The sequence below is a fragment of the Chrysemys picta genome, chromosome 16, assembly GCF_011386835.1.
Source record: "Chrysemys picta bellii isolate R12L10 chromosome 16, ASM1138683v2, whole genome shotgun sequence".
Taxonomy (NCBI): Eukaryota; Metazoa; Chordata; order Testudines; family Emydidae; genus Chrysemys; species Chrysemys picta.
In genome coordinates this window covers 3,700,621-3,713,640 of record NC_088806.1, presented here as the reverse complement: position 1 = coordinate 3,713,640, position 13,020 = coordinate 3,700,621, and the positions used below count along the sequence as shown (strand labels likewise).

Below are 13,020 nucleotides of genomic sequence, written 5' to 3'. Positions count from 1 at the left end.
GGTACATGATGCTTGCGTCTTCAGGCACTCTGGTCTGTTTCGAAAGCTGGAGGAAGGGACTTTCTTCCCGGACCAGAAGGTAACCATTGGGGATGTTGAAATGCCTATCGTGATCCTTGGGGACCCAGCCTACCCCTTAATGCCATGGCTCATGAAGCCGTACACAGGCAGCCTGGACAGGAGTCAGGAGCTGTTCGACTATAGGCTGAGCAAGTGCCGAATGGTGGTGGAATGTGCATTTGGACGTTTAAAAGCACGCTGGCGCAGCTTACTGATTCGCCCAGACCTCAGCGAAAAGAATATCCCCATTGTTATTGCTGCTTGCTGTGCGCTCCACAATATCTGTGAGAGTAAGGGGGAGACCTTTATGGCGGGGTGGGAGGTTGAGGCAACTCGCCTGGCTGCTGATTACGCGCAGCCAGACACCAGGGCGGTTAGAGGAGCACAGCAGGGCGCGGTGCGCATCAGAGAAGCTTTGAAAATGAGTTTTGTGACTGGCCAGGCTATGGTGTGAAATTTCTGTTTGTTTCTCCTTGATGAACCCTCCACCCCCCCCACACCCGGTTCACTCTACTTCCCTGTAAACCAACCACCCCCACCCTCCCCACTTCGAGCACCGCTTGCAGAGGCAATAAAGTCATTGTTTTTTCACATTCATGCATTCTTTATTAATTCCTCACACAAGTCGGGGGATAATTGCCAAGGTAGCCTGGGATGGGTGGGGGAGGAGGGATGGAAAAGGACACACTGCATTTTAAAACTTTAACTCTTATTGAAGGCCAACCTTCTGATGCTTGGGCAATCATCTGGGGTGGAGTGACTGGGTGGCCGGAGGCCCCCCCACCGTGTTCTTGGGCGTCTGGGTGAGGAGGCTATGGAACTTGGGGAGGAGGGCTGTTGGTTACACAGGGGCTGTAGCGGCGGTCTCTGCTCCTGCTGCCTTTCCTGCAGCTCAACCATACGCTGGAGCATCTCAGTTTGATGCTCCAGCAGACGGAGCATTGACTCTTGCCTTCTGTCTGCAAGCTGACGCCACCTATCATCTTCAGCCCGCCACTTGCTCTTTTCATCCCGCAATTCAGCCTGCCACCTCTCCTCTCGTTCATATTGTGCTTTTCTCATCTCTGACATTGACTGCCTCCACGTATTCTGCTGTGCTCTATCATCGTGGGAGTACATCTGGAGCTCCGTGAACATATCGTCCCGCGTCCTCCGTTTTCTCTTTCTAATGTTCACTAGGCTCTGCGAAGGAGAAACATTTGCAGCTGGTGGAGGAGAAGGGAGAGGTGGTTAAAAAAGACACATTTTAGAGAACAATGGGTACACTCTTTCATTACAAGGTCGCATTTTTCCTCTTATAGTGAGGGCCTGCCGGTTTGGTATGAGAGATCACTCACGCAGTGCCAGGCAACAGATTTCGGCTTGCAGGCAGCCATGGTAAGCCACAGTCTTTTGGCTTTATTATCCTTCTTAACATGTGGGAATGGTTTCAAACAGCAGCGCCCTCATTTCCCATATCAAGGATGAATTGGGTTGGCCATTTAAAATGGGTTTTCAATGTAAAACGAGGGGCTGCGGTTTCCGGGTTAACATGCAGCACAAACCCAAGTAAACCCCCCCCCCCCCCCACACACACACCCGATTCTCTGGGATGATCATTTCACCCCTCCCCCCACCGCGTGGTTAACAGCGGGGAACATTTCTGTTCAGAAGAGCAGGAACGGGCACCTCTGAATGGCCCCTTAATAAAATCACCCCATTTCAACCAGGTGACCGTGAATGATATCACTCTCCTGAGGATAACAAAGAGAGAAAAGGAATGGATGTTTTCTGCATGCCAGCAAACACCGGGACCATATGCTGCCATGCTTTGTTATGCAATGATTCCAGACTACGTGCTACTGGCCTGGCGTACTAAAGTGTCCTACCATGGCGGACAGGATAAGGCAGCCCTCCCCAGAAACCTTTTGCAAAGGCTTTGGGAGTACGTGAAGGAGAGCTTTCTGGAGATGTCCCTGGAGGATTTCCGCTCTATCCCCATACACGTGAACAGACTTTTCCAGTAGCTGTACTGGCCGCGATTGCCAGGGCAAATTAATCATTAAACACACTTGCTTTTAAACCATGTATAATATTTACAAACGTACACTCACCAGAGGTCTCCTGTGTGCCCTCAGGGTCTTGGGTGAGTTCGGGGGTTACTGGTTCCAGGTCCAGGGTGACAAACATATCCTGGCTCTTGGGGAAACCGGTTTCTCTGCTTCCTTGCTGCTGTGAGCTACCTACATTACCTCCATCCTCATCTTCCTCGTTCCCCGAACCCTCTTCCCTGTGTGTTTCTCCATTGACGGAGTCATAGCACACGGTTGGGGTAGTGGTGGCTGCACCCCCTAGGATCGCATGCAGCTCCGCGTAGAAGCGGCAAGTTTGCGGCTCTGCCCCGGACCTTCCGTTTGCCTCTCTGGCTTTGTGGTATGCTTGCCGTAGCTCCTTAATTTTCACGCGGCACTGCTGTGTGTCCCTGTTATGGCCTCGGTCCTTCATGGCCTTGGAGACCTTTTCTAATACTTTGCCATTTCTTTTACTGCTACAGAGTTCATCTCCCCATATGGCGAGCAGACCCCGTACCTCCCGTTCGGTCCATGCTGGAGCTCTTTTGTGATCCTGGGATTCCATCACGGTTACCTGTGCTGATGAGCTCTGTATGGTCACCTGTGCTCTCCACGCTGGGCAAACAGGAAATGAAATTCAAACGTTCGCGGGGCTTTTCCTGTCTACCTGGTCAGTTCATCTGAGTTGAGAGTGCTGTCCAGAACGGTCACAATGAAGCACTGTGGGAAAGCTCCCGGAGGCCAATAATGTCGAATTCCGTCCACACTACCCCAATTCTGACCCGCAAAGGCCAATTTTAATCGCTAATCCCCTCGTCGAAGGTGGTGTAAAGAAACCAGTTTAAAGGGCCCTTTAAGTTGAAAGAAAAGGCTTCGTTGTGTGAACGTGTCCAGGCTTAATTCGATTTAACGCTGCTAAAATCGACCTAAACCCGTAGTGTAGACCAGGCCCCAGTCACACTCCCCTGTCAGCATTCAAAGACCACATTAAGAACAGTCCCAGTTCATCACAGGTACATTCCCTTCTCCTGGGGAGGAGATTACGGGACAGGACCTGGCTTCCTCCAAACCCTCCCTCTGGAGCTTGCCTTGAGCCCCGGGGCTACAGGAACTGGGCACAACCATCCCTGCCCCCAAAACTGCATCCTTTACTGCTACAGAGGAATCTAAGAGACACCCTCCTATTCCCCCAGGAGTCCACGTGGCTTCACCACCCCCACCCCCAGGGCTTTTAGCACAAGATTCCTGCTCACAGCTAACCAGCCCTGGGACAGATTCTGCCACAGTAAAGAAACCATTCCCCAGTAGAAACAGTGCAAAATTGTGTGGCACTGTTGCAACAGTCAGTTCAGCCTGCAAACCCCTAGTTTACACGTGTACTTTAGCCAAAGGTGCAAGGACTTTGCAACCCCCCACCAGCTCTAATTTTGCCAGTTTCCCTGTCAATAAATCCTTCTCCTGGATCAGATCCCTCCTGACCACAGAAATTTCATCCCCCATCTCTCTCAATCCAACAAGTACTTTACAATTACGTTTAACAGCATGCATATGCTCACTGCTTGGTTGTGTAGAAGCAAGCTTTACAAATCCTGTGTGGAAAGAGGCAGCAGCCGGGGTCTGAGAAGCAGCAGCTTCATGTGTTATTTGCTGCCTGTTCCCACTCAGCAAGGGACACTTATTCCTCAGGTGCTCAGTGGACTTACAAATGATAGCACTTCTTGGGCTCCTCTGCTTGTACAGGAAATTTGGGATGAGTAACAGGGGAATGGGGAGGTGAATGCCCAGACTCCTTTTTCCCCAGGGGTAAAATGGTGATTTTGATTTTCCCCAACCCTGTACCCCTCTGCCAATGGTTTATGTTTAACTGCAGCTTGAACTTGCTCATAAGAGTCTGCATACCCAGCTAATTCACCCATTGCATTCACCTTTTTGTCCCACAATTACTGTTTTACATCATCACTGCACATATTCAGGAATTGTTCCTGAGTAACCAAATCCCATATTCCTTCAAAGCTTGTAATGCCTTTCCCCCTCACCCACTTATCTACCAGATCTCTCATTTCATTTACATAAGACACGTTACTCAATCCAGATCCCCTCTTAAGACTCCTGAATTTAACCCTGTAGGTTTCAGGTGTAACCTGAAACTTTCAAAACCAGTTCCTTAAATTTACCATAGTTTGAAGCATCATCAATAGGCATCTTAGTGAATACGTCCTGAGCTCTTCCAGTCAATTTTGCTATTAATGTGATCATCTTTTGATCTTCAGGGATCGCATGGAGGGTGCACAGTCTCTCAAAGGTGATGAAATATTCTGCAATATCACTGGATTCCTCATACTGTGGACATAGTCACTCCCATTTGTGGATTTTTGGGGAAGTGGAGCCAGCAGGGGGAGGGTTTCATCTTCCCGACTCCATAACAGCCAGTTCAGGTCTCTAGGCCTCCCTCTGGGCCTCCATAGTGGGGAAGTTGGGAAAAGCACAGACATCTTAGCCTGACTCTTGCTCTTCCTGGAAAACTAACTCTAACTCGAATAACATGAGACTTTAAGGCAGGGCCTGGGCAAGTGGGAAAAACTGTGAGAGGTTATTTTGACCTTATGTTAGATAAGAATGGAACATAGACTGTAGGAGAAAATTGCTGAGAAAAGTAAGATATCAGGAAGGAATATGTATAAACAAAATGCAGCTGTTGATCATTACTGTATGTAACAAAAGGTATAAAAGCTTGCCCTAATTGTTTATCTAATGGAGACCTGCCTATGGAGGGGAATCCCTGCCTGTGTGTACTCTCCCGTGCATACTGCAATTGCTCATAATAAAGCTGCCTCTGGCTTGTTGCTTCAAACTCGGAGTGAGGACATTGTTTTCTTCCACAATTCGGTGCCATGACTCGGATGGCAAACGCCTGGCTGAGACAGTAGTAGCTGCTGCGGACCGTTCCCCTTCGAACCCCATGGTGCCATGATAGAGGTAAGAGACCTTTTGAAATCTCTGTTGGGGTATTGGAGGAGGACTGCCTGTGGCCATCTGTCCCTCTGGGGCTTACGCCATCCAAATTTATTGTTTTGCAACAAGACCAGATGCAGAGCGGTTCTGAGGAATTTGTTGCCGTCCTCAAGTAAGGTTAGTCATTGTGGTGCTGAGGAATAGTTTTTGCCACCCTCAATAAGGTTAATGCACCAGTGCTGAGGAGTGTTTAGTGCCTCAAATAAGGGAAAGGTTGTATTGAGTGTGGACATAATGAATTAAGGTTATTATTAAATGAGATGCATCTGGATATGGGGAACGAATGTGTGTGTGTGTGTGTGTGTGTGTGTGGGTGTGGGTGTATGAATGAATGAATGAATGAATGAATGAAGGGGGGGGTATGAGCCACTGACCAGGTCTAAGACTAAGCTGACTCCAGCCGCCCCAGGGCTACCCCATGTGGGAGTTCTGAAAGCAAGGGGGGTCAGCTGAACCTTGTGACCCAGCGCAGAGTTTTCCCTTACTTATGAGCTGCTGACCAGGTCTAGACGTAAGCCGCTATTCGGTGGAACCCGTGGCCCAGTGGACCCTTTCCTTGGGATGTGAGAGAGTGAGAATTTTCTCTAGCTTATAAGCCGCTGATCTAGTGGACAGGGCACTCCCCCCTGTGTGATTGAAATATAGGAGGAGGGAAAGGAACAGGTTAATTTGAAAATTCATCTTGGCCTAGAGATAAAGAGAAAGCTGCTCTGCATACAAGGTCAAGAATCAACACAGTCTGCCTTGCTCTGCATGCCAAGCACCAAAAAACCCAGCTGGCTGTGAAAAATATAGACAGAGGCAAAACAAAGGCAACACAAGTTACAAGACTGAGATTACATTTGCAAAGGTTGGCCACCCAGTGAGACCCAACAGTCTGCCTTTGTGACCCTGGAGCTGGTGTGGTTTGGGGACGCTGAAGAAGCCACAGGCAGCCGGCCTGGACTGGAATACTGAGCAAAGGTCTCTGAAAGGGACGCCCCAAGAGACACCAGGGCAGAAAAAACCCCAAGAGCGGAAGCAAGTTGGAGATTTTTTTGCAGTGTTCCCCTGGACATCCTGTGCATAGGATAACCTCCCATCCATCCCTCTCTCTTTCTCTCTCTGTGTCTCCTACCCCCGGGCCTGGCCAGCCCGGGCAGCGTGTTTGTGAGTATAAAGAAAGAAAAAAAGTTGCAGGTGGGTCTACCAATGGTCGTAGCAGGACCGGGCAATAAGAGGAGTTGGAAGGGAAGGGACGTGTACCTGACAGCTAGAGAAAATTGAACAGTTAAAAAAATGGAAAACCGGTTAGAAGCCCTGAGGGGCGTGGTGGCAGGACTACGGGAAAGCAGTACATAAGAATGGCTGTACTGGGTCAGACCAAAGGTCCATCTAGCCCAGTATCCTGTCTACCAACAGTGGCCAATGCCAGGTGCCCCAGAGGGAGTGAACCTAACAGGCAATGATCAAGTGATCTCTCTCCTGCCATCCATCTCCATCCTCTGCCAGACAGAGGCTAGGGACACCATTCCTTACCCGTCCTGGCTAACAACCATTAATGGACTTCACCACCATGAATTTATCCAGTTCTCTTTTAAACTCTGTTATAGTCTTAGCCTTCACAACCTTCTCAGATAAGGAGTTCCACAAGTTGACTGTGTGCTGTGTGAAGAAGAACTTCCTTTTATTTGTTTTAAACCTGCTGCCTATTAATTTCATTTGATGATCCATAGTTCTTGTATTATGGGCATAATATATAAATATATAGTAAATATAGGCATGGGGAATTTAAACCCCTGGGACAATAATTTGAATGATAAAATCTGAGTTGATTGGGGTGTCCTTTGGGGAAAAACAAACAAGTGATTTAAGGGGGTTCCAAGGGAATTCTTGGAAGGGGGTTCCAAAGAGGATGGAACTAGACTGTTCTCAGTGGTACCTGATGACAGAACAAGGAGTAATGGTCTCAAGTTGCAGTTGGGGAGGTTTAGGTTGGATATTAGGAAAAACTTTTTCACTAGGAGGGTGGTGAAGCACTGGAATGGGTTACCTAGGGAGGTGGTGGAATCTCCTTAGTAGTATAAGGGCCCTACCGTCAATTAAACCCTAACCCCACCTCTTGACCCCCTGGTCCCTCCCATCTGTCACCGGAAGTCCCACACCATGGGGGTATTACTTCCAGGGTCAAGGTGCCACCTGACCGGAAGCAAGGTGTGTCATGTGACCCCTATAAGAACTTCCCCCACCATCCTCTACCAATCAGGAGGGGTTTTATCCCGAAAGGACCGCCCCAAGAGGAGATTTTGACCAATCAGGGTGACTTCTGGGTTTGGGTGACCCCTCTGGAAGTGAGTCGTGGGACCCCACTAAGAACTCCTCCAAAGGCTCTCCACCAATCAGAGTGCAGCACCATTACCCCATAAGTCCCAGCACCAGACAGAGGAGGCAGCCATCTCTTACCAAGGACATGTGTTTTTGAAATCGTGGAAAAGCTGCTCTGAGGAAATATGGACTCCTTCACCACTCCCGTGAGAACTTCAGACTTCTTTTAAGCCCCGAGCGCCTTTGACCATCTGCAGAGAAAGCGCTACATCAGTGACAGTTCCGAGGAGGAGGAGGGAGCGACCGAGGGAGCGACCGAGGGGAGCCCTTTGGCCCAGCCGTTGCTGGATACGCCAGAACCCAACCCCAAAGCCCTCGTGAGGCACCCCGATGAGCGTGACAGCCTCTCTTTGTCAACCCCCTCAGAGGTGGAAGGCGATCGTGGCTCGGTGGAGGCACCGGCTGACAAAGTGAACGGAAAAGACAGCGCTCAGGTAAAATGAATGATTAAGAAGCGGCGGTCAAGGAGGGGTGGGTAATGGGGTACGAACCGGGGGGTTGCATAAATTAAAAAACAAGCAATAGAGGTGCTTACACGGTTTCTTTTCTGAAAATCTCTCAACAGGTCGACGATGCCTTTTCAGAGGCCTTTAAGAACTTAGACATCGCAAGCCCTGTGGGAGTAAATATATCGTGTGTCAGCTGTTTTTGCTCATGTCTGAGACACAGATCCATTTTGTCCTTTTCGTCTTGAGAAGAATGAACCATCTGAGACTCCCTTATGGTAGGGGTCATGGCATCCATTTTTACAGACGGCTGTAAAATGTCGTGTTAAACCAGGCGATTAATAAAACTTATTTAAATGTGTCAATATGAATGTGTCCCCTTTCATACTCGTGGTAGTAAAAGACGGTACCAGTAACAGTCATGTCTACACAGACGGCTCTGTTATAGAAAATATATTGTGCCCCCGGGGAACTTGGGAGCTTCGGCGGAGTCAACCCTCTTTTTCAAGTGTCCAGAAAGCATAGTAAAACTTTAAACAGAAGACAGGTAACAGCATGGCTTTCAGACCAGGATGCTTACACTTTACACAAACCAGCTCGAATATGTTTTAAAAGAAACAAGACCATTGTTTCAGAGGTGGATGCACAGTGGCAGGCAGATTTGGTGGATATGCAACGGTTCTCCAAACACAACAGTGGTTTTAAGTACATCTTAACAGCGATAGACATTCTATCCAAATATGCCTGGGCCTTAGGCCTAAAAGACAAGACGAGTGGTGAGGTATCCAAGGCCTTTAAAGCTATTTTCAGTGAAGGTCACGTGCCTCAGAAATTACAAACCAATCGGGGGAAAGAATTTTTAAACAAACCTTTAAGTGGATTGTTAAAGCGGCATGGAGTTCACCATTTTGTTACCAATAATGAAGTCAAAGCAGGGGTTGTGGAGCGGTTTAACCGAACTTTAAAAACTAGGATGTGGAGATATTTTACAGCCCATAACACCTTTCACTACATTGACGTCTTATCTGGCTTTATAAAGAGTTACAACCAGAGCTTTCACAGAACTATACGTTCCAGACCCGTTGATGTTAACCCTTCAAATTCTCTGAAGGTATGGAAACGGTTTACGGAGATGGTTTTAAAATAAAACCAGTTGTTGCCCCTTTTAGAAAAGGTGACCACGTGAGACTAATCTAAAACCAAAGGTGCTTTTGAAAAAGGTTATGAACAGACGTTTACCGATGAGATCTTCATAGTGGATGAAGCCTTAACCAGCGGCCAAAGACCTGTATACCGATTAAAAGATTACGAGGGTGAGGCAGTTACTGGATCTTTTTACTCTGAAGAATTACAAAAAGTAAACCCCAAATGAGACAGGATTTACAGGATTGAAAAAGCTCTAGCAGAGAAAGGAAAAGGGAGGAAAAAAAGCAGCTACTAGTGAAATGGTTGGGGTGGCCCAATAAGTTTAACAGCTGGGTGGAAGCTTCTCAACTCTGTGACATCTAGACATGAACAAAAAAAGATTCCTTCTGCAAAGACAGAGAGAGAGAAAAAATGAGCGACGGTGGGTTTTACATTACTTTGTCCAGCAATGCCAGCTCTGCAGTTTTTCCCCAAAACACCATCTCGAACTTTACAATATAGCTAATTAAGCCCTTGGATCTCCCATGTGCCTGGAGGTGGGGTTAGTGGAAATAGTATTCCAGCTGTGCGGGTATTGTATCAACAAAGACACCCCTTTCGAAATCACCTTTGGAGCTACAACATGGAATTTCATCCTACGATGAGGTTATTACTCGATCATACCCGAATTACTGGAGCATATGAACAGCAACGTGGCTTGTCATCCAGGACCGCCTGAGGTGGTCATGAACTACGACCCTGTGGGTAGAAAAGTGAGACTTAAATCTACCGATTTTATGTATGTGTTTTCTACTGGCGGGGAGCTAGCTAACATTCTGGGTTTGGGCCCCAAATGCAACGTCCAAAAATTCCCCTTCTTGGCCGACATCACAGGAGGTTTTAACTCCTTGTATCTATACACAGATATCGTAAAACACCAGTTTGTGGGGGACTTTTCTGTTTCCCTGTTACGCTGCGTCCCTGTCTGAGGAAGGAACAACGAGTTGGTTACCATCACCTACGATAAACCTCATTACGTCCCTGTCAGTAAACACCACATCGACACCATCACCATTGAAATAAAGACAGATCAGAACAGACATGTCTCATTTCGCTTCGGCAAGGTGATCGTCAAGCTGCATCTGCGGCCGCGGAGAGAGCGAGGTTTCTAAAAAAGCAAAAACCCCATTATGGCAATCCCAAAAAATGATGGCAACCCCACCATCTACAGGAACATTACAAAGCCCAGGCTGGATACACCCTTCCTGGATATCATGGGGTCCCAGTGATGTACGGAGCGGGTGTGGGTGGTATATTTCGTAGCCTCTTTCGAAAAGCCGTACCGCTTTTGAGGAGGGGGCTAGAGATTATTAAACCCCACGTAAAAACCGCCGCTCAAAACATAGCTAAAGATGTGGTAGGTCATGTCTCCTGTGCTGTTCTGGAGAAGGTGGGGAATACAGCTTCACAGGAAGGATCGGGGCTGATGTACATTAAAAGGAGAAAGAGAAAGAGAAATACATCATACCCGCGACGCACAGGTCCCCCGAAACCCTTTAAAAGAAGGGCTTTGATACGCAGGACCGGCCATAAGTGAAAGTCCAAGAGGAAGCCTGGGCGAAAGAGGAGACACGCTCTGCCTGGTAAAAGAGACATATTTTAATCAACATGGCTTTTGTTCACTGCGGGTCTGAAGAGTGCACCAAATCTGAACTAGACTTGTTTCAAATAGCCCCTACGCAGACCAGCATCGGGAAAAGCATCTACATAGAGGTGCCGCCTCTATCGGCCATTATGGAGTCTGTCCCCATTGACTTTTTTATAGCAGGGAATGGCATAGATTATATGGATTTAAACAACATGCTGCTGTACCTGCGTTGCAAGATTGTAAAAGGAGATGGAACTGAACTCGCCGTGGATGCCAAAGTGGGCCTGGTGAATTACCCCGTGGCCTCTATTTTCAGTCAGTTGGATGTCATGGTGGGAGACCACCTCATAAGCCAAAGCAACAACTGTTACCCTTACAGGGCCTTTATACAATCAGTGCTCAATTACAGCGATGACACCCTCGGCACACAATTTTCCGCTGGCCTGTTTTACAAAGACACTGCTGGACAAAGGGATTCCAGACACCCTCCCTTTTCACAAATATCACTGAGTCAGTGTTGTGGTACAGGCACCACTCTTGCAAACTGTCTAGGAGGCTGTATAATTCTAAGTGGGCATAAGCGGTGAAGAAACAGGCTATGAAAATATTGGTATTGCCAGAGACAGTACTGTTCTTTTGCGTGCTTCCCTGACACGCATGCTGTTTCATCATCGATAAATTCGCAGGATGAAACCTCATAATTGGGGGAGAACAGGTACTGCAAGAGTTCGTCAGGGTCTCTCATGATGCTGGTGTTGGGTAGGTTGGATCTTTGGCCGAATTTACCCCACAGAGAATTTAAAAACAGTTTAGCGATTTGGCGTTTAGCAGGGTTTGATCTGATCTCGTGTTGGCGTAAATGCATGCCTTCTTTCTGGTAGAAATCGCTAACGTACTTATTTTGTTTTTCCTCGTCTGTGCACCAACTGGGATACCCTGAAGCCTCTTGTTTCTGGTGGAGGTGTAATTTTATGTACTCTGAAAAGAGTTTCAGATTTTTCATTAAAATGCCAGATTTCATAGATCTTAGCCACCACGTACCCCTTCGCTATGGCCGCGTTCCATTCCACCGTGCACCAAGTCCCCAGGATGGCCCGCTCCTTGTCAGTATGGGTGCATGTCTCCCGCTGCTTGGTTTCTGCACAGGTTCGGCATAGCGAGAACATAAGCTTGCCACCCACTCTGACAGGTAACAATGGGAAAAAAGAGGCCTTGTGGGGGGTACACTTTAACTTTTGCAATTCCAAAATAATTTGCAAGGGGTCCAAGTTTGTCATAGACTATATCGGGGTGTCCGATAGGGTATTATTTGGTTTTGTTTACGAAAGGGTACAGGCTGGTAAAATCGTAATAGTGGATTTCTTCCCCGGGGTTAGGCTTGTAATATAGGCAGATGGCGTTTGTCCTCCCCCTCAAAAGAGCATCTCTAGGCACGAGAGGCTGGGGTAACTGGGCTTGGTTTAAAAGGTCTGCAAGCTCCCTGTCTGTTTCTTTCATCACCTCCCACTCGTGCTCCCAAAAAGTCCTCACTACAAAACCAAGTCGTTTCAGATAGTCGGTCTTGAGCTGCGTCTTGTAATAAAGAAACCCAAAAGATGTCCCCAACATAAGATTTTGTGCTTTTTCACAACAGGTGACATAGCCATGGAAAAAACACCCGTTAAACTCAAAGGCTGTGCATACCCCATCAACATCGGCATAACCGTCTAAAAAGTAGGGGCCTACCTGTAGTTCCCCACCCTGTAAAGCGTGCCATATTTGTATATTTTCTTTGTGAGAGATATACAACAGCCACCGAATAGATGCGATTGAATATCTCTTTCTGCCTGTGATAGTTGTCTGGAGGGAGAAGAGCTACCTTGTTAGGCTCCAAAAACAAACTTGTACATAGCCATGCAGACAGATGCCAGTGTTATGTACCAGAATGGATCTATACACCGTTTTATCTCAGTGAATTTACCAGGTTCTTTCTCTACTACATCTCCCTTCTCTGTCATTTTCATAATCTCTTTTCTGTATAGGATACAGGCCTGTCTCAAAATTTTTACATCCTGCTGACAGTAATACGCGAGCTCTTTCTGCAAGTTAAATGCCTCAGAGCTGTGGTCCTGATACCAGTCGAGAAACTCTCCTTTTTCTCTGGGCATCATGCTTTCTACACCATAGTGCTCCATACTGGGTGTAGGCCCCATGTAATTTTGATTTTCTAACGTGTTAAAAAAGTGTGGAAAATACCCTTTGCACCCTTCAAACCCCCATTGCCTGTGGTAGCTTGCTAAGCTTCATGGGCAAGAAGTTTAAAGAGTCTATAAAA

The 13,020-nt window shown here is 47.5% G+C and overlaps 1 protein-coding gene across 1 annotated transcript; it reads right to left on the bottom strand.

The window, feature by feature from the left end:
- Positions 1–663: 663 nt before the first annotated feature.
- On the bottom strand, positions 664–7,167 carry LOC135976095 (uncharacterized). The gene is made up of 2 exons (XM_065570646.1): positions 2,154–7,167; positions 664–1,265 (listed from the first exon to the last, which is right to left on the bottom strand). The coding sequence occupies exons 1-2, from the start codon at positions 2,674–2,676 to the stop codon at positions 763–765; spliced, it is 1,026 nt and encodes a 341-aa protein (XP_065426718.1). The 5' UTR covers positions 2,677–7,167; the 3' UTR covers positions 664–762.
- Between the last annotated feature and the right edge of the window lie 5,853 nt (positions 7,168–13,020).